Below are 22648 nucleotides of genomic sequence, written 5' to 3' on the forward strand. Positions count from 1 at the left end.
AATCCTAAAATTCTTATTTTTATTGTATCTACATTAATCTTTGCTATATTAGACATACTTAATAAGAAACTCGCAATAAAAGAGTCCGTAATAAGTATGTTATTTTATTCAGCTCTAACAACAACTATTTTTTCCACTGTGCCTTTGCTGTTTTATTGGCATTTGCCTTCCTTGTTAGAATTAGTATTACTACTGATTTTGGGAATTAATTCAAATCTAATTCTGTTCTTCACATTAAAAGCTTTTACTCTTGCAGATGCTACTGCACTTGCACCATATAGATACATAGAGCTAATAATTTCTGCAATAGTAACATATGTTATGTTTAATGAGTTGCCTGATAAAAGTGCTTTGTATGGTATTTTAATATTAATACCATCGACTTTGTTTATAGTTTATTCAGAAAGTAAAGTAATTAAGAAAAATAATGTATGCAACGCTAGAGTAAAAATTTATGACTCTAATTGTTAATGATGTTCTTTTTAAATGTTTAAGCAGTTGAGCTACATTAGGATATTTTTAAGGTGATGACAAGATGTATATAACCATTATAGGAATAGGGTATGTAGGTTTAGTATCTTGTGCAATGTTATCAGAGCAGGGTCATAACGTTGATTGCATTGACATAAATACTAAGAAGATTGAGTTATTGAAATTAGGAAAAATTCCTATATATGAGCCTGGATTAGCAGACTATTTAGAGAATAATATAAAGTTACAAAGGATAAGATTCTTCGATTCGTATTCTCAAATAAATCCCAACACAGAAGTAGTGTTTGTAACTGTAGATACTCCATCAGACTCCCTAGGAAATGCAAATTTACAGAATGTATATAATGCAGTAAGTGAAGTTTCTGAGAGAGTTAATCAAGATTGCTTAATAGTGATAAAGTCAACTGTTCCTCCTGGTACTGCAGAAAATATATATAATTATTTATCTAATAAGGGCTATAACTTTGATTTGGGGGTTAATCCAGAGTTTCTCAAGCAAGGCTCTGCAGTATCAGATTTTTTATACCCAGATAGGATAATAATAGGAGTAAAAACTAAGCTAGCTAGAGCAAAACTAGAAGTTATATATAGATCATTTATAGATAAGAATATTCCGTTAATAGTCACTGATACAGTTACTGCTGAAATGATTAAATATGCTTCTAATGCTTTTCTAGCAACAAAGGTTGCTTTTATCAATGAGATGGCAGGTTTATGTGAGCTATTAGGAGCAGACATTGACCTTTTAGCTAACAGTATGGGAATGGACCATAGAATAGGTAAGGAATTTCTCAAAGCTGGTCCAGGATTTGGAGGATCATGTTTTCCTAAAGATTTGTCAGCTTTAATAAGGCTTGCTGAAGATCACAATGTCAAGCTACAAATTTTAAATTCAGTTAAGGAATCTAACTATAATCATATAACAAACATTGCTAAAAAGGTAGAATATGTATTAAATGGAGTCCAAAATAAAAAAATAGCAATATGGGGGCTAACTTTTAAGTCTGGTACTGATGATGTAAGAAATAGCCCAGCTATAGATATTGCACAATTGTTAGTGAATAACAAGGCTAAAATTACTGCATATGACCCAATGGGGATGGATAATGCTAGGCAAGTTCTAAAGGATATAGAATACGCGGACAATGCTATAGGGGCTGCAAGGGACGCGGAAGCCTTGTTATTGTTAACGGAGTGGAAAGAATTTAAAAATCAAGATTTTGCAAGTTTAAAGAGTATTATGGCTGCACCTAATGTTTTTGATTTCCGTAATTTATTAGATAGCGAGCTATTAGTAAGATATGGTTACCATGTTTATTCCTTGGGTAAAAAATCTATCTACAAAGTTTAACTGTTGAGAAATTTTTTTTACACCGCTTTACTTAGTTTTTTTAGATCTTTGCTTGATAGTATGGAAAAGCAAACGAGTGCAACAACAGAGCAAATGGAAAAAAATGAAAACATAATACTGTTACCACAGTGCTTAACAAGTACTCCTAAGAGCACGCATGAAAATATTGAACTTGCAATATACCCAAATAATCCTGTTAAGCTTACAATTGCACATACATTATTTTGTGGAGCAATTTCTACAGCTATAACACCTGTCAGTACTTGCACTCCAAATATAAAGAATCCTGATAAGATTGCACAAAGGTTCATAAGAATTATGTTTTGACCAAAGTTCATTGCAATAAAAGTGAGTGCTATACCCAACATATAAAGTGATGCCAGCAAGCTTCTATTTTGAAAGAAGTACATATCACTAATTCTTCCTGTTATTAAAGTTCCAAGGATTCCACCTAAATCATATACGCCTGTTATTAGTGAGGATTGTACAAGAGAAATTTGTAATTTATTCTTTAAAATTATAGGAAACCAAAAGAAGATTCCCATTTTTATAATATAAGCACAAAAAGTAGCACAACATAGAAACCATATGGAACTTGTTACCTTGATACCTATTTGAGATTTCTGCACCTTATAATAGGTAGTAAAGTTGGCACTTTCTTTGTAATATGCCTTTAATATTATATAAATTCCAAAAAGTAAGCATAAGAAACCAGAGTACAAAAATGCACTTTTTGCATTATATATTTTAATTATACTTGGTAATACAATTAAAGTAATACAAGAACCAAGTTGCTGAGATGCGCTCATAACTCCCCATGATGATGCAATTGAAGAGATGCTAGAGTTTGTAACCATAAACTTGGTAATAGCTGGCCAACCTAACCCTTGTGTCCAAGCTAATAATATTAATGTTAACAGTAATAAAGTTAGATTATTATATGATAAAGTTATACCAATGGTTAATAATCCAGTTGCAATATTGCATAGCCCAAACATAAATAATGGATTATTTTTGGAGTCCATGATTATTCCATTAACAAATTTTGATACTCCATAAAAAAAAGAAAAGCAGGCAAAAAAATAGCTTAATTTTACATGGTCAGTATCTATTAACAGTGGTAGAGCAATTGGTATACTTTGTCTTGATAAATAAAGCAGCATATATCCACAGAAGAATAGTAAATATTGAAAGAAGACAAAGTTCACACCTATTCCCAAATAGCTCTATGCAGATGCTAGCATAATACTATATTGGTATAATATTGTGTGACAAGAAGTTTGCAAACAATTAGTGCAGAAAATTACTTAGTATCTTTCTTATAGCAGATACAGTAGTATTAATATCTTCATAGCTTATATCTCTATGTGTTATAGCTCTGATTTTACCTTTGATGTTAGCCATTCTAATTCCATAATTTGTCATTAGTACGTTTATTAATTCTTGAGTAGATATACAATTAGTACGTAATGAAAAATACGCTATATTAGTTTTATACAGGTCGATATCAATTATAACTTGATCTATGGAGTCTAGGCCTTCTATAAGGTGCTGCATTTTTTTATGATCTTCTTCTAAAGAATTTACATTATTACGTAGAGCATATAAACATGCAGCTGAAATAATGCCAGCTTGGTGCATACCTCCGCCAATTTGAAACTTATAGTACCAAGCTTTTTCAATAAAATCTTCACTTCCAAGCAATATTGCACCCATTGGAGCACCTAATCCTTTACTAAAATCAATGAATACCGAATCAAAATAACTTGCATACTCCTTTGGAGATATTTTAGTATGAGCACAAGCGTTGAACAGTCTTGCTCCATCTAAATGAGTGAATACGTCATTCTCTTTGCAGAGACTTGAGATCTCTTGAATATATTCTAAAGGCCACACAGCTCCACCACCAAAATTTGTCGTTTGTTCGATAGAAACAAGCCCAACTCTCGGAATATTTCTTAAACTAGGACGAGTAATAAACTCAACAATTTGTTCTCCAGTAAATATTCCTCTTGTACCTTTGATGGGCAAAGGAGTAGCATGTGCCTGGGCTGCGATCAAGCCAGATTGTACTATGAGTGGATGTGAAGTTTCATCAAGCAGCAAGTAATCACCAGGTCTTTGAATGTGTACTTTATAAGCAATTACATTGGACATCGTTCCTGAAATCAAAAAGATTCCTGCAGGTTTACCTAATATTTTACATGCGGTTGCCACTAATTCGTTCACAGTTGGATCTTCACATGCAGCTTCGTTTCCAACTTTTGCTTTAGCCATCGCTTCCCTCATTTTAGCTGAAGGGTCAGTGTTTGAATCGCTAAAGAAATCTATTTTTACTCTCATATTAAATTTAACACAACCTCCTTTATAATTTCAGCAGCTTTCATGATGTCTGTTTCCTTTGTGCCAAGATGGGTAACTGCTCTTATATGAGACTCGAGCCAAGGAAAAAGCAATAAACCATAAGCTTGGCACTTACTCAAGAAAACCTCATTAGTTACATTTAGTGCTTTTATACTAAAGCTTACTATATTAGTTTCTGGATAAGGTAGTACCAGTTTTATGTGTGGAATTTCCTTAATCTTGTCTGCAAACAGTTTGGCGAGTTTATTGTCTTCTTTAAGCCTAGAAATATTGTTCTGTAGTACATACTTTGCTGCATTAGCACAATACCCTATCTGATGATAACCACTACCTAGCCAAACCTGTAGCTTTTTAGCCCTTTCAATTATCTCTCTTTTACCCATAAGCATTGAACCAAAAGGAGCTCCAAGTCCTTTGGTAAAAGAAAAGCTCATTGTATCCACATATTTAGCATAATCTGCTAAAGCAATATTTGTTTCGACATGAGCATTAAATATTCTTGCACCGTCTAAATGAAGATTTACATTGTGAGCTTTTAAAAAGTGATATAACTCGACTTGTTTTTCAAAAGGATAAATTTTACCATTAAACCCGTTTATACTATTTTCTATAGAAACAAGACTCACCTGAGCAAAAATTTTGTACCTTGGCTTAGAATTAATAGCATATTCTACTTCAGCAACATCTAAGATTCCGCTATTATTTCTAATACAATTAAATACGATATTATTTACTTTTGCATTGCCTGCGCTATCGAAAAAATTAACGTGATAATTATAATGAGTTATTAGTTCATCACCAGGACTTGTTTGACTGGCAATGGCTAATCTATTTGCAAGCATACCGCTGGTTGCAAATAATGCTTCTTCTACTTTGAATAATTGTTTGCAATATTCTGATAAGTCATTACAGCTTTTGTCTTCACCATAAGCAAAATCTCCAACAGTTGCATTACTTATTGCATGTATAACGTTGGAGCTCTGCAGAGTTGTAGTGTCACTTCTCAGATCAATAATTTTTTCCATCTTATTTTTTGCCATTCAAACAACCAATTTGAGCATTCCAAAGTTCCTTGTAAAGACCTTGCTTAGAAACTAATTCAGCGTGTTTACCATCTTGGACAATTTTTCCTTTGTTAAATACTAGAATTCGGTCCATATGTAAAAGTGTAGAAATACGGTGTGCTATAGTAATGGTGGTTTTATTTTCCATCAACTTAAATAAACTCATTTGAATTGTTTTCTCTGTTATAGAATCTAACTGACTAGTTGGCTCATCGAAAAATAATATCGGAGCGTTTTTTAGAAATGCTCTCGCTATGATTATTCTTTGTCTTTCCCCTCCAGATAGCTTTATGCCTTTTTCTCCGACTACAGTTTCATATTGATCGGGTAGAGTCATAATGAAATCGTGAATACCAGCCAGCTTTGCAGCTCTTATTATTTCTTCGATAGTAGATTGAAGTTTACCATATATAATATTTGCTAAAATAGTATCATGAAACAACAATGGTTCTTGAGGTATTACAGATATTTGTTGCCTCAAAGAACTCTGTGTAACTTCCGATACTACTTGATTATCAATCTGTATATTACCTTTTTTAACATCAAATAGCCTTATGATTAAGTTTATAAAAGTAGATTTACCACCTCCAGAATAACCAACTAGACCTACCTTTTCGCAAGGATTAATGGTAACTGAAAAATCTTGAAATAATGACTTCTGACCCTCATAAGAAAAAGAAACATTATTAAACGTTATTCTTCCACTTAATAAATTTAATTTTTTAGCATTTTCCTTATCTTGAATTTCTGGTACGGTAGTCAAGATTGGCAATGCATCTGAAACTTTGCCGAAATGAGTAGAAAATTGGGTAAGATTCCTAGTTAGATGGTTAAGAAACTCTATAATCGATATATTAATTCCAAGTACAAGAGCAATATCTCCTATTGCAATCTTGTTCAATTGATAATCATGAATTAAAAAATACAAGTTTACTGCTTGGAGTATATCAAATGAATAGCCATATATAAACCAAAGCCAAAAGTATGCCCATTGTAATTTTCTTTCTGCAATAGTTTTTTTCTTGCATACTTGAAAAAATTTATGCCTCTCATGCGCTTGCCGAGAAAATAACCTTACTGATATAACATTTAAAATACTGTCGGCTATACCCGCTATTACTTGTGAACTTTGTTTAGAATGATCATCGGCTAATCCGGTAAGCACCCGAAAACTGAAAACCGAAATCAAAATAAAAATGTTCACCCAAATGAATGTAGCTATTGCAAACTTTATATTTACTAGTGATAAAGTATAAATAGCCAAGATTAATGCTATACTATAACTAAAGAAACAGTCTATAAGCAGTCTTATTAGCTCTATCACACTATCCATTAAGTTACTGACCTTATATACTAAACTTCCGGATAGGTTGTTTTGATAATAGGAATGGTCTTGCTGAAGCAGCCTGTAAAAAGACATATCAGCTATTTTTTGACGCATTGAGGTAAACATTCGAATGTCAACAAAATAGCCATAGAATCTAAAAGCAGTAGTAATAAGTAATGCCATACAAACATAAGCGCTTACAGGTAATAAAAGATTTTCAATTACATTACCTTCTTGATATTTTACAGCTGTATCTAAGATATTTTTTACTAAATACTTTCTAAAAGATAAATCAACAGCCACTACTAGGGCAACCAGGAACATTACAAGCACATTAAGCTTAAACTTGGATAAGATATTCAAAATGAACACCAATATATACTTGAAACTACCAACTCTACTTTTGTTCATTTATAATGCTAGCTCCACCACATTGACTTTTTTATTGAGAAATACAAGCAGTGAAAACCATAAATTTTTGTATATTTTTCCTGAAATGTCTCCAGCATCATGTAGTGCTGACGCTTGATTCAGAATAAGTAGCTTATATAAATCTCGCTTAGCTTCAGCAGTGTTGACCTCAGAAATATTTGTAGTTGTGTCTGTAATAAAGGCTAACCAGCTCTTAATAAGTTCTTCCATATTTTTTGTTTTTATACTTTCCTGGCGACGAAATAATGATAAGTATTCTCTCAGTATAAATTCTGTTAATGCACCACAGTTTAATATACCAAAAACTGAAGGCTGAGGTTTTGGCACACAAGGAAGACTTTTATCTTTTACAACCCATCTCGTAACATAAGCAAACCTATCTTTAGCATCTATATTCTTATCACTACCATGCCATAACCGTGAATCAAAAACTATCGCATCTCCTGCTGAAATAGGTAGTGACTTAATTTTATAATTTTCCCGGTTATCCGAGTATTGATCCAAAAAGTATGGATGCCAAAAATCAACTAGAGGCTGTATTTTCCAGTTGTGACTATCTTCTATAACTTGTAGTGCACCTGAAGTTTTATTGACATTATTCAAAGCTAGCCAAACAGAAAAATGATAAGGGTCATTAAAGCTATAAGAGATGTCCTGATGGAAGGGAACTGCATCTATTAAATCAGCAGTTTTACATATAACATTTGATTTTTTCTGCAGTATCTGGCATTGAAGTGACTTTTCAAGATAATTTTTAATAATTTTATCTAATACTTGAGATACAATTCTAGTTACCTGAGATGATGTACCCCATCTTCCAGTGCAGTTTAAATAGTCAGAAGTTGAAACACCTAATTCTTGAGATAACTTTGATATCTTGCTTATTATATCATTTAAAGACTGAGTTATTAACTCTAAAGGAACTAGATTTTTGATAATAAAAAAACCATTTTTTTGCAATGCTTTCATATATTAACACCTAATGTCAATAACTGATAAATAATCTGTTAAAGGTACAATACTAAAAATTTTAAGCCCTTTTACTTGTTTTAGTATTCTTTTCCAATCGCTCAATGTCCTTAGTTTACCCCCTGTTTCAACCATTACATTAATATCTACAGAACCTCCCACTGGGGAGTAGTAATCTAGGATAGTTTCTATCACTAAAACGCGTGGTATTCCTTTATTTTTTACCAATTTTAAATAAGACAATACCTTATTATCATCATAATGCTGCAGAAAGCGGCAAAAGACACCTAATTCATAATTTGTAGCTGATAATTCTTCTTGAGTTATGAGTTTAATTTTTAAATCTTCTACTGCCTGCCTAGGCACTTTATGTTCGTTGTAATAATATAAGCCTATAGAACCTTTATTGTGTATATCAGAATAAGCAAGAAATAAAGAGTGTACGCCAAATAGCAATATATTTTTAGCACCATCTATATTAACCCTAGAATTAAACTCTTTAGTGTCAAACCTGGAATATCCTAGCAATGCTTGGTAAAACGCTATTTTCCTGTCTTCTGATGTTTCTTTCTCCTTAAAAGATTCAAATGAAGATATTGACTCCTGCCTTAATATATCGGCAATTTTTAACCAATTCTTTTCAGCGGCAACCCTTGCCCACATTGCTGCTGCTTTAGGCAAAAATGGTATTTCCTTAAAACACTTACCTTTTGATGATAGTTGCCATAAGTCCTTGTTCTTATCGTAATCAATAAACCCTATTTCCCACAACGCCCTTAACAGCCTTTCTAGATTTGGAACGATAATATTTAACTTTTGAGATAAAACTGGCATAGTTGCAGGTAAGATATTTAACAAATCAAGTTCAATAGCAACATTTGCGAGGTAAGTTTTCCAAAAGGCTGAAAGTTCTGCAGAAATCTTATGCACTTGAGATTCTTTATCTAAATCAAAAATACTAAACTTTACGTTTCCGGTAATATCGATCTGTCCTAATACACCTTCAAAAGTTTCAACTTTTGCCATGCCATTATAGAATGCTTCTACCATTTTAAATCTTTGCCGGTAAACAGGATTGCCATTAATATCTATATGAAACCAGCCATGCTTATCTTCTGCAATAGCAAATCCTTTATGAAAAACATTAAGCTTTTTATACCATTTATTATGTACTAACTTTCCATGATTATTAATATGTGTAGCTTTACCATCTTTATGGACTACAGCGATACCATCCTTAAAATCCCCAACATAATTGTATTCTTGCTCATAAACTCTATTGCCGTTCAAATCAATATGAAAAAACTTATCATGCTTTCTAATCACACAAATATCTTCTTGGTAATTTCCAATCCATTGATACGAATGTTTGTATACTCTACATCCAGATGGATCAATATGGTAATACCCTGTGTCATCTTCTACGGCTGCTCTATTGCAGTAAAATCCAAAAGTTTTTAAAAATCTGTCGCGATAAATTGCTTCTCCCATTGCATCGATGTGATAAGCGCCTGTCTCATCATAAACTGGTGCAAGGCCAGGCTCGTGAAATTTATCAACTCTAATAAATCTATTTTTGTACAAAGGATTTTCTGACAATTGGTGAAACCTTTCACAGGGGGAAACCCTAATAGATTTAAGGTACTCACTATCTTTCATTAATTGACTAATGGTTTTCTCATGTTGCATGTTTTGCATAATTCATAGTTTAAATAATTCTTTTGTAAGTTTAGGTACTCGCTACTTTGCCATATTTCCTCCAGTTTAACTTCATTAACATTGCCAAAATCTCCTAATGTTTTGCGTAGTTCATCTGGAGCACAGCAGGGACTAAACTTGCCTTCATTGTTTATCCATGCTTCTTTACCTAAAAATGGGCACTGACCACCTGGAGCCAAATCCTTGATACCCTCTTGAGAAAGGATCGTAAAATTTTCTAATTTTATCTTTTTACCATTTGGCAATAGCATATTATCCCTAAGTTCATATAACCTTCCCACCTCCGTATTCCATCTACTAATTGCTAATTCATCTCTCCTCATAGATAGATCCTTAATTTCCTTAAAATGTGCCCAAAGATGATGTCCTTTAACTCTATCTATGCCATTTTTTATAGCCATCTCAACTATGTCGTAAAGTTCATGTAAATTACTTTCTAAAAATGTTAATTGTAAAGTAACGGTACACCTTTCACCTGTATCGCTAAAGTATTTATCTCTAACTTCAAGGAAAGTTTTTAAATTTTCTGTCACTACTTCCCATTTTGAACCTTTCATGATTCTTTGATGAGTTTCTTTAGTTGCCCCATTCCAGGAAATCTTAACATCAGATAAAATTGGTACCAATAGTTCAGCCCATTTTCTAGCTCCTTTAATAGGAAAAGAACCATTGGTCGTGAGGTTAAGCTTCAGGCCGAACTCATGGCACAAATTGATTATTTCATCAAAGCTTTTATACATTAAAGGCTCACCCATAGTAGAAGGAATGATTTCCCTTAAAGGTGTTCCATCTGCTTCCTTAATTACCTTCCTGATAGTTTCTATTGACATTATCTTGGGTTTTATCCCTTTAGCTTTCTTCTCCTCTTTAACTTTACTATATGGTGAAAAGCATTCACACATTACACAAGCAAAGTTGCAGTAATCTGGATTAGTATCAAAAGTAATTCTCCAAGGACCAGGTTTTGTAGCCACTGATTTGCCTTTATTTTCAATAACATTACGGTAAATTTTGTTAAGTTTCTCAGTATGCTCACTTATAGAAGGTACATTACCATTTTTAGTATAAAGATAGCCTCTTTGGGTCAGTTCACTGTATAATTCCTGGTCTGTAGATAGGACTTGCATTTTTTCTGACAAACTATTTGTATCTCTATGCTTAAATAATAGTCCGTTTATTCCATCTCTTACATATTCTGCCATGCCACCATAATCAGCCGTTATTACTGGTACACTCAGTTGCTGTGCTTCATGTATTACTAATGGTGAATTTTCACCCCAAATTGAAGGAACAACTATCGCATCAACTTTATTAAATACATCAGTAACTATATTTTTATTGTTATAACTTCCCATCCATTCTATCCTTTCTTTAACAGCATGTGGAAACTGATCGGCAATCGCTTTTAAAGTTTTAGTTTCTTCCCTTGCCGCTCCCCAAATTCTAAGTTTTGCTTTAGATGATAAGCGAGAAAAAGCCTTCAATAATAGGTCAACACCTTTCTCGGGAGTATGAGTACCTATATAACCGAAAATAAACCCTTTTTCTTGCACCCTATTTCTATTCTTAAGACGATTTAGATCAAAACCATAATCAAGATAAGAAATTTTGTTTATCGGAACATTAAAGTCTTGAGTAAATTTATCCATTAAGAATTTTGACGGAGCAATGAAGTAATCTATATAGTCCACTACTTTCTTTGTTTGCTTCATTCTAGTTGCAACCCATTGTTCCCAATAATTTAAGTCTGAATTCAAGAATTCTTCATCTCCTGTAAAATGCCCCTTGTAACATTGGGTTGCACATTTTTGATCCTTCTGTCCATCACAAAGCCGTAACAAATCTTCAGAATTACGTTGAATAAATCTTCCTCTTGGACACATTAACCAAAAATCATGTAGCGTAAAAATTGTAGGTATATTTTCTTTAAAAGCAACTTCTGGTAAAGTAATTGATAGATGATTAAGATGACCAAAATGTATAAGATCTGGTTGAAAGTTATCTATTATTCTTTTAAATTTTATATTTACTTCTTCATTGATAAATTTGTAACGATATTTAGTTGTAGGTATATTAATTAAATTCAGTAAGATCCGGGAATCACTACAGTCCAGAGCTATAGTATAATGGAAATCAGGTAAGAAGCTGTTTTCATGCCTAGTAAATATTTGTACCTCATTATTATTGGCTAGTTCATGGGCAAGAGTTTGGCTGTAAACCTCCGAACCAGCGCTATAATAAGGAGGGTAACCATGAATAACTTTTAATATTTTCATATATTACCATATCTATATTGTTAGGATATTCTTGTGTATTGTTTTGTAGACTTTTTATAAATTTACCTAATCCTACTTTTAATGAATGCTTTGGAGACCAACCAAGTAGCTCTTTAGCTCTAGTAAAATCACCATGGAACTTAGTTACGTCAAAATTTCTTGGAGGATAAAAATCAATTCTAGAATCACTTTCCGTGACTTTTAATATTGTTTTTGCTAAGTTTTCTAAAGTACATGGGCTATTAGTAGTAAGATGAATAGCAGGAAGAGAAGATTTCTCGTTTTGTAAATATTTAACAGTTAAGTATATACCCTCTATAACATCATCCAAATAGGTAAAATCAAAAACACATTCTTTACCTTCTATCCTAATTGGATCGCCTTTCAATGCATTGATACAGAGTGCAGGAATTACTCTACTACTATGATCTAGTAAACCACCATATACATTTGAGAAGCGTAATATTGCTACATTAAAGTTAGAACCTTTTAAATTTATTACTTGTTCTTCAATAAATGCTTTACCTTTGGCGTAATTATTTATTGGGTTGATACTAGCAGACTCTGCAACTGGTAGTTCCTTTTGTTCTCCATATACTTCTCTACTGCTTGCATATATAAACCATGGTTTATTCGGAAGCGACTTGCAGAATTCTAAGAATTGGATTGTACCATCGACATTAACTTTTTGGCACAATTCAGGATAAAGCTCACCATGTATAACTCTAGAAATTGCAGCCAGATGAATAACCCCCGTACACTTAGCGAGTAGCGGCATTATATCTTCTGAAAAAAAACTGAGTGGGTTGTCGCGAAACCTAATATCGCAGCTTATTACTTCATAACCCTGCTTTTCTAACTTTTCTACTAAAGCCGATCCTATCAAACCTGCAGCACCTGTTATTAATATTCCCATGTGTCCCTCTCACTACAACCAGGAAAATCTTTCACACCTATCATCTTACAAGTAAGACTTAAAAAGCATTATAAAACTAGTATAAAACAAATGTCAACTTAAATTAAGGATCAATGAATAAAAAAATATAGTTATGAAAGAAGGGTTGGTTGTCTTCTTCTATTTGCCTGAAAATAACGTTCTGCTTTGACCAAATCCTCTTTGTTATTTACCCCCATTGCTTCCTTTTCGTCAGCGACTACATAACCTGCACGTAAGTTATTGCTTGCTGCAATGGGTATTATATCATTAAGACAACATTCGTTGGTCGAATCATTAAATTTTACTTCTTTTATTAGGGTATAAAGATCTTTAGCGTATGAAACCATTATTCCAGAGTTTGCAAGAAGAATTTCATCTTCACTTTTCAAGACTTTTTGAACATTGTCATTATCATCAATTACTAATCTTCCATATTGCTTATCTTGACTATTAAATCCAAGAAGAACTAAATTTTTATTATTACACTTTAAACAATCAGTCATTCTCATAACTGTATCACTAGATATAAACGGGGTGTCTCCGTACTGTATTAAAACTATGTCTTGGTCAGATAACCGCTCCAGGCTTTCTAGGGCAATTTTAACTGCAGTGCCAGTACCTGTAATATTTTCTTGAATTATCAATTTTATATTATATTTATCAATTATATCTTTTAAGGTACTAAATCTTTCTAACTCCTTTAGAAAAGGCTTGCTAATGACAATTGATAGACTTTTTAAACTCAGCGGTTTTGCATTGTGAATTATATGCTCTAAAAGAGTAAAATTTCCTACTAGGTGTAGTGTTTTTGAGTACTGTGAATTCATTCTACTGCTTTTTCCTGCTGCTAATATTATCAACGTGTTATCCATACATAACTCAAGAACTTACTAGGAGGTAAGTTAAGTGATAATTAATGAGTTGTAAAGTCTACTATAGTTTCCTAAATGATCCAGAAAAAATAATTAACATGCTTGAAATATATAAATCCTCTATGACGCTAATATAGATTAGCCGATAAAGTAAGCTTCCCAGAACTACTCATTTATATTGACCCATCAGTACTTATACAAAAGCTAGTTGATCGAGAAAATAGGCAAATCCTTATCAACGGCCTACTACTTTTCCTAACTTATGCTTCCTTGTTATATTGTTGAGTATACTTTTTAAATAGTTTTTTTCTGTTTTCTATCAACCAATAGAAGTTTCTTTTAGCCCATAAGGATATTTATATAGGAACTGATATTTTCTATGCTGGCAAGAGTCTTGACGCCGTAAAAAAAACTACTCAATAATTGGGTAACTTCTGATGACATTTTCACTGTACATTTATCGCACAACATTAGTGCTACAATCACAGGTGTAAAGGTATTAAACAACCTTTAAAAAGTTTCACTTTTCCCTTAATCAATTTTTCCTTTGATATAAGTGTTTATTGCTTTTGCCCTCTCTGTTGTTATAATTAACATTTTGTAGTAGTTCAAGATGAGTTTTGCATATTCAGAGAAAATCGTCCATAGAATCAGCATCTAGCTTATCTAGGTTAAAATATATAGTTTTACAAGATGACTATTTATGGAAGAACATGGTGGGGTAAGAAGTGGCTCCAGTCTTTTGACGGAATAGATTATGATAACCGTCTTCCACGTGGCAGAACTTGTGCTAATACTGGTCGAGCTTTTGGTATTAAAATTAATGGTCACATAGTTACAGCTAAAGTTCATAGCTCAGGATCTTACCCATATCGTGGTTCAAAACCTCAACCATATAAAGTCAAAATTATACTCAATGAATTAAGCTCATCAGAACAACAGACCATTCGTCAAATTATTGAAACTTCACCAGCTATATTAGCTAAATTGATAAATAGACAATTATCAGCCAGCTTGTTTGATAAGCTTAATGATCTTGGGATTAAATTATTTCCTTCAAATTGGCAGGAGATGAATGCAAGTTGTAGTTGTCCTGATTGGGCTATGCCTTGTAAACACATTGCTGCTGTAATTTATCTTATTGCTGCAGAAATTGATAAAAACCCCTTCATGATTTTTAATATTCATAATTGTAATTTGTCAGCACTTATCGATGATTTTGGGAATGGAAAATTAGAAAATGCTCAAAACATTTTAAAGATAGATGATATATTTAAGGCATGTTCTAAAATTAGAATACATAACCAAGCAATTTTAAATGATATTGATTTATCAACTATTCCTAACCTTTTTGATTGTATCAGTAGTATTTTAACAGATAATCCACTTTTTTTTGAAAAAAACTTTCATAATATCTTACAGATAGCTTATAAGCATTGGCAAAAGTATCCTGCAGGAAGATTAGTGTACTATCCAGCTTCTAAGAAGGAACTATCAGAAGAGGAGCTATTTATTAAAAGATGGGGAAATATTGAGAATTGGCAAACATTTCAACTATTCATTGATGATCAGCATTACCTTACTCAAGTGAGCAATGGTACAACTAATTTATTTAGGCTCAGTGGAAATGTATTGAGGGATGTAGCACGATTTTTAAATGATATTCCTAGTTCGTTACTCCACAAACTTAACCCTGAACTTCGCTTCATGCATATGATTTCACAGTTTGCACATATGCTAATGGAAAAGTCAGCGCTAATACCACAAGTATTACAAAACAAAAGAGGAGAAGTAATAATTAGGTGGATTCCGGCGTTGTTTAATGAGTCAGTTAAGGAAATTCATAGCAAGATATCATCTATTTGTCCGCCTCTATTGATTAAATATCAAGAAATCGTTATGGAACCAGAGGAACAAGTAAATGTTGCTATCTCTCTCATCCTTTTAGGGTATATAGAAGATAACTTTCCTGCATCACTGGATAAGCATAGAGATAAATCCATCTTTGAATTATTCTTTACTGGAAGATCATACAAGTTTACTGAGTTTAGCAACAAGGAAATACCGCAAGCAATTAATCTCTGGCTTTCACGTCTTTATTTAGCAGATAAACCTTACAAACTCTATTTAATGATAAAAGATCACCATGAAAAATTTGAACTTGAGGTACAGTTATCACTGGATGATGAGAAGTCATTCATCAAGCTGGAAAAAGCACTCTCTAATCAAAACGTAAAGCTTAGTATTTTATCTGATCTTGCACTTTTGTCTGAATATATACCTGAACTAGAAAAGTCGATTGACGATAATAGCACATTATCATTTAATTTAGATAATTTTGCACCATTATTTTTGCATATCTTGCCTGTACTAAGAGCAATAGGCATCAAAGTTTTTTTTGCCGAAATCTTTACAAAAAATCTTAAAACCACAATTAAGTCTTAATTTGTCTACTAAAGATAAAATAAAAGAAGATCGCGAAAGCTTTTTAACGCTGGAAAATTTATTGAAATTTGATTGGAAAGTAGCAATAGGAGATAAAAAACTAAGCGTTACAGAATTTAAAAAATTGCTAAAAGATTCCCGAAGGCTTGTGCGAATAGTCGATCAGTACGTCCTTTTGGATGACAAAGAGGTAGAAGCTTTATTAAAAAAACTTGATAAATTGCCTGATTATTTAAGTCAAGCAGAGCTTATGCAAGCTGCTCTAACAGGAAAAGTAAATGAAACTAAAGTAGCATTTGACCAGCAGCTTACAAGCTTATTTAATAAACTTAATACTTACACACCTGTTACTACACCAAATAATCTAATAGCACAACTACGCCCATATCAAGAACGTGGATTTAGTTGGCTTGTACAGAACATAGAAAACGGGTTTGGTAGCATAATTGCTGATGATATGGGTCTTGGTAAAACATTACAGGTTATAGCAGCTATTCTGTGTTGCAAAAATACAGGGTTTTTGGATCGGGACAGAGTCTTGGTAGTAGCTCCCACAAGCATATTAAGTAATTGGCAACGAGAGATGGAACGTTTTGCACCAGAATTAAAGCTTTTCGTCTATCACGGACAAAATCGAGAATTGGCAAGTGATTATGATGTAGCTCTAACATCCTATGGTCTTGCACGTCGTGATAAAAAAGAACTTAATAAAATTCGCTGGTTTTTGCTCGTGATTGATGAAGCACATAATATATAAAATATCCTAATACCGAACAAACCAAGGCAATTAAAACTATTGCAGCAAAACATAAGATAGCTATGAGTGGTACGCCTGTTGAGAATAGGTTGCTTGAGTATTGGAGCATTTTTGACTTTATCAACAAATCTTATCTTGGTACTCCTAAGCAGTTTAAAAGCAGCTTTGCAACACCGATTGAAAAAGCAAGAGATAAAACTTGTCTAGAAAGGTTTATGAAAATCACTAGCCCTTTTATGTTACGTAGGCTTAAGAGTGATAAAAGCATTATTCAGGATTTACCAGATAAAATTGAGAACAATCGTTATTGTTCCCTCACTTCAGAGCAAACAGCGCTTTATCAAAAGGTTGTTGATACAACTATGGAGAAGATAGAAAAAAGTGAAGGGATTGAACGTAAGGGACTAATCTTTAAACTTATCAATGCTTTAAAGCAAATTTGTAACCATCCATCACAGTTTGGCAAGAAAAAGCGTGCGAGTATTGAACAATCCGGTAAAATGCAGATGCTTGAGGAAATATTGATTAGTATTGGTGAAGTTGCAGAAAAATCATTGATATTTACTCAATACACTGAAATGGGTGAGATTATAGCTAGGCTACTTGAAGAAAGGTTTGAATCAGAAGTGCCATTTTTACATGGAGGACTTTCTAGAAAAGCACGTGATACAATGATTAATGACTTTCAAAACTTATTCCAGTCCAACATTCTTATAGTGTCTTTAAAAGCTGGTGGAACAGGGCTTAATTTAACAGCGGCAAACCATGTAATACATTACGATTTATGGTGGAATCCAGCAGTGGAAGCACAAGCAACAGATCGGGCCTATCGTATCGGGCAAGAACGTAATGTCATGGTGTACAGGCTACTTTCAACAGGTACATTTGAAGAGCGTATTGATGAGATGATTCAAAGCAAGAAGGAATTAGCAAACCTAACTATAAGTAGTGGCGAGAGTTGGATTACAGAATTTAACAACGATCAATTAAGAGATTTAGTTAATATAAAAAATGCACTATAATATAGCTGAGTTATTTAATGTAAAGAACCAGCTAACTACCGCTAATAGTTCAAAATAGAGACAAAGATTTATATTTCGTACTTTATGTCTCATTGGTAGGCAAAAAGCCTGTAATTACGTTTTAAAGTGATTCCACTTTAAACTGTACCCTTTAGCACCTGTAATGCCCTTTAAAATTTGAATAAAAAGCATCTTTAATAATTCTATTCATGAACCAAAAAGTAATTGCCGTTTTCAGAAACTTTTCATTTTTACAGATGGCTTGAAAAGATTATCATTAATAGGTAGGCCAAACTCCTCCAAAGAAAAAAGTTTTTAATTTTTTCAGAAAAAGTCATAAGAAACCCGGTATATATATAGTAGAGGGTTTTCTATCAAAGACACCATTATGAATTATATAGCAGAAAGAAAACATTAGTTTTTTTAATTTATTTTAAATATATCAACAGAATAAAAACTAAGTGGTTGACATGGTGAGTAAAATGTAGTAGAATTATAATAGAGTATTTTTCCTTAAAAGAAAGAAGATACTAAAACCTCACTTTTCACCTGAACTGACTTCCTTTACTTGTTAATATATTTTTCAAGCTTTGCCAAGAGAACCCCCACCGTAGTTTTTACTTACATAATGAAAGAGTAAGACCCCAATCAAAACAGCCTTACTCAAAAACCTTTCAAACGCTTAATCTTAAAAGGAGTTTCAACTTATGGTACAAGATTTTTTAACTGATGTCAAACAAAAAAATACTTTAAATGATGAATATTATGATTTTAATAATACTGTAGAACCATTAGAGCAATTTGATGTAGAAGAAATAAAAAGACAACTATTATTAAACATAAGATCATGCCTTTCTTATTTATTCCCAAGGGGAACTTTTCATGGAGATGAATTCCGAATAGGTGATGTGCATGGTAACAAAGGACAAAGCCTCAGAGTAGCATTAACTGGTGGAAAAGCCGGACTCTGGCAGGATTTTGCAACTGGGCAGAAAGGTGATGTTCTTGATATTTGGGCAGGTGCACAGGGAAAAGATACAAAGAGAGACTTTTGTGAAGTGATGGCCTCTATAAGTGAATGTCTTGGATATAACAAGAAATGCGCAAAGGCTGACGAAGACTTCGAGAAATTTATTACCCACAGTTGGAATTATTATGATGAAAATGGTCAGGTCATTGTAAAAATTTATCGTTCTGATCCTCCTAAAGGAAAAAAGCAATATAAGCCTTTTGATGTTAAACAATCTCGGTATGGTGCGCCAAAAGTAAGACCTCTCTATAACATACCAAGTATTTTAAAGTCTGATAAAGTTGTTCTGGTTGAAGGGGAAAAATGTGCAGAAGCGCTGATAGAACAAGGTATCACAGCAACAACAGCAATGTCTGGAGCAAACGCACCAATTGATAAAACAGACTGGTCACCACTTAAAGGTAAGCATATTATCATTTGGCCAGATAATGATGAAGCAGGTAATAAATACGCAAAAAATGCTGAAAAAAAGCTTTTAGAGATCGGAGTTGCATCACTTGCTGTGCTTGAAATTCCTCGAGGTAAGCCTGAGAAATGGGATGCTGCTGATTGTGTAGAGGAAGGTATAGATGTCAAAGAGTTTTTAGCTTCAACTCCGTTGCTTACTATTGATACTCCAGCTACTGATACTTCAAATATGAAAAGTTTAGAAAGATCCACAAAACAGCCACTTAACATTTTAGATTGGAGTGCAGAGCGCTTTGTAGGTCCGGTACCAGAGCAAAAGTTTCTTGTTGAAGGTCTATTTCCTTTAGGTGTTACTTCAATAATAGCAGCAATGGGAGATACAGGCAAAGGTATGCTTCTTCTTGACCTAGCGCTTAAGGTTGCAAGTGATAAGGATCAGATGTGTGGCTTTGGTTCACTTGTTACTGAACATGGATCAGTAGTGATTTTTTCAGCAGAAGATGATGCAAGTGAGATACACCGCCGCTTAGAACGACTCGACCCTAAGTGTGAAAGGTTGAAACATAAAGATAAATTATTTATTGTACCACTGCCAAACGTCAGAGGATCACTTACAATACTCAGAAATGTTCGTGGTAAAATCGTCGAAGTTTCTCCTGAATTCGAATCCGTAATGAAACAGCTCGAGGAAATTAAAGATCTGAAATTGATAGTATTTGATCCACTTGCTTCATTTATCCATGCAGATATAAATGCTGATCCTGCTGTAGGGGATTATCTAATGTGCTTATTATCTGATTTAGCATGTAGTACTGGAGCTTCGATAATTACTGCTCATCACATGAGAAAGCCAAAAGGAGAAAAACCAATATTAACTGCTGAACAAGCACGCGATGCAATTAGAGGTACCTCTGCTCTTGTTAATGGTGTTAGATGCTCATACGCTTTTTGGCCAATAGAAAATACAGCTAGGCTAGAAATCTTTAAGGCAGTAGGAGAAACACCAAGACAGAATGCTTTGTTTCATGGGGCAGTTGTGAAGGCCAATGGTTTAGCTGATCGCACTGTAAGAACTTACCTAAGAAATCAGGAAACAGGGCTACTAGAAGATATAACAATACAACTAACAGTTAAAAATGCTAGTGAAAAAGACCTTAAAATATGTCTTACTGATGCAATTACACGATCTGCTGTTGCAGGACACCCATTTACTCACACAGGAAGCACAGGAGTATATAAACAACGGCATAGGCTACCTGAGATTTTCCACAGTATGGGAAGAGATCGACTAGAGCGTATAGTTCAGGAACTTTTACAAGCAAAGCAGTTAGTTAAAGGAATGTCTACAGGTGCAAAAGAGGATAAGTGGCTTGACATTCCAACTGGACCATTTGCTTGTGGTATAGGAAAGTTCACTCTTGGAGCTGAAGATTTTAGCTATAGGCAAAATTTAATGTTAGGATAAGTCTTTCTTTATGGGTGGCTCTTTAAATATTTTAGAGTTGCCCTATTTTCTCTATTCAATCTACCATCTACTCAATCTAACTTCGGAGCCACAACCCTATTATAAGTTATGATTTCAATTAAAAAGGGATAAGACATCAAATGGTTGAATTATATTCCTGATTCCTTGGTTACTAAATAAGTAATGAGAAACTAGGAAGCTAAAGATCGCTTGAATCCTAACCTTTTGCCCTCTATTCCTAAAAGTGTTCCTAGTTATTATGTGTCTGAAGTCAGCCAGTATAGCGGATTCTGCGTTCCTAAAACCCTTATATATTATATATATATAATAGTAATAAATAATAATAGATAATATAAAATAATAGTAAAATACAAATAAAGTACAATAACTTAAACAGCAAAAAGAAAGAAGTCCAGAAAGGCTGCCACAAAATATTATTAAGATATTTACATTTAATGAAAAATACAATTAGTGCGTTTTTAAAAGGCTCTTACTCTCATCTTTTTTTTATGCTGATAAAACTCAAATAAACGTTGGTCTGCTAATGCGGTTTTAAAACGATTCTACGACTTCAGGGTACAATTATACCACCAAGACCTAAGTTGCTCATGTAAGGTAGCTTAAAAATCGATTATGAGGCATTTCTAAATTATTTTTTATCTCAAATTTTTATTTATTACAAAAAACCCTAAAGCTAGTCTATCATGTTTTTTTGTTGGTTGCAAAGAAAATTTTTCAAAAAAGATTGAACAACTTGTGGTGAGTATAAGGGGTTAATGGAGACTATATGAGAATACAACAACTTTTATTGCAAACCTCTGAGCAATTGATTGCAAAACTCTCAGTGATGAAACAATCTTTATCAGCAAATTGTAGATGAAGCTAAAGGAAAAAAGTTTGAAGTTACTGCCATAGAAGAAGAGACAGAAGCTCGTAAAATTTGATTGCTGCTTAAAATGGAGACAAAGAGCAAAGTTTATTTACGTCTCCAACAGAAAAGCTTCTTTTGTAGTAGTCAAAAAAAGCAGAGATATAGGGCTTTCTGAAGGGAGGGGGTCTGGTAGAGACTCATGACCTTGAAACCAGCGATTTGGTCTCATAACCATAGTCTCCCCAAAAGAACCGTGCTTGCGGATTTCCCGCACACGGCTCCACAATACAGCGTTCACACTAGTGCTCCTGTGTATAAAGAAACATATACAGTGCCGCTCAACTGAATAGGTTTGAAAATTATTTCTTCTATTTTTATTTCTCTCTTTGTTCCTATGGCATTTGTGCATTCTTTCTTTTTTGTTTTGAACATTCATTTGTTTTCTCATAATATGAAAACAAAAATTTAACGGGTTGTATGCAACGGTAAATCAGAATTTTGCTTTCATCGTGAAATTCGCTAAATGTGTGTTCTATTTTTGGCTCATCTGATTAGGTTGGACAACTTTGACTTCACTTTGTGACTGACTGCGTGATTGAAAACATATAATTTCTTTTGTTTACTTAAATCTAAAGTAATTGCTACAATTTTTTTTTAATATGGGTCGCGGAAAATCTTTAACCGATTTTGAAAAAGGTCAAATTAAAGGCTATATTGAATCTGGCCTAAAACATAATGAAATAGCAAAGAAGATTGGTCGAAGTCAAAACGTGGTAAGCAATTTTCTTCGTAATGAAGCCGATTACGGGAAAAAAATGATAGGAGGAAAAAAATATGCTACGACGGC

General features: G+C 33.3%; 1 protein-coding gene across 1 annotated transcript; it reads right to left on the reverse strand.

The window, feature by feature from the left end:
- Positions 1–796: 796 nt before the first annotated feature.
- LOC123257904 (uncharacterized ABC transporter ATP-binding protein HI_1051-like) lies at positions 797–22406 on the reverse strand. The gene is made up of 4 exons (XM_044717870.1): positions 22390–22406; positions 22286–22320; positions 5248–5883; positions 797–801 (listed from the first exon to the last, which is right to left on the reverse strand). The coding sequence occupies exons 1-4, from the start codon at positions 22404–22406 to the stop codon at positions 797–799; spliced, it is 693 nt and encodes a 230-aa protein (XP_044573805.1).
- Between the last annotated feature and the right edge of the window lie 242 nt (positions 22407–22648).

This window comes from Drosophila ananassae (genome assembly GCF_017639315.1).
Source record: "Drosophila ananassae strain 14024-0371.13 chromosome 4 unlocalized genomic scaffold, ASM1763931v2 tig00000073, whole genome shotgun sequence".
NCBI classification, from domain to species: Eukaryota; Metazoa; Arthropoda; class Insecta; order Diptera; family Drosophilidae; genus Drosophila; species Drosophila ananassae.

What these genes read in the sequence shown, in the direction of transcription:
- LOC123257904 (XM_044717870.1), bottom strand. An exon ending in AAGCAAAATTCTGATTTACC is followed by an intron (nt 5,884 to 22,285) that starts GTTGCATACAAC and finishes ATCCTTGCGAAA; the next exon opens with AGGTAGGTCTAGTTGGTTAT.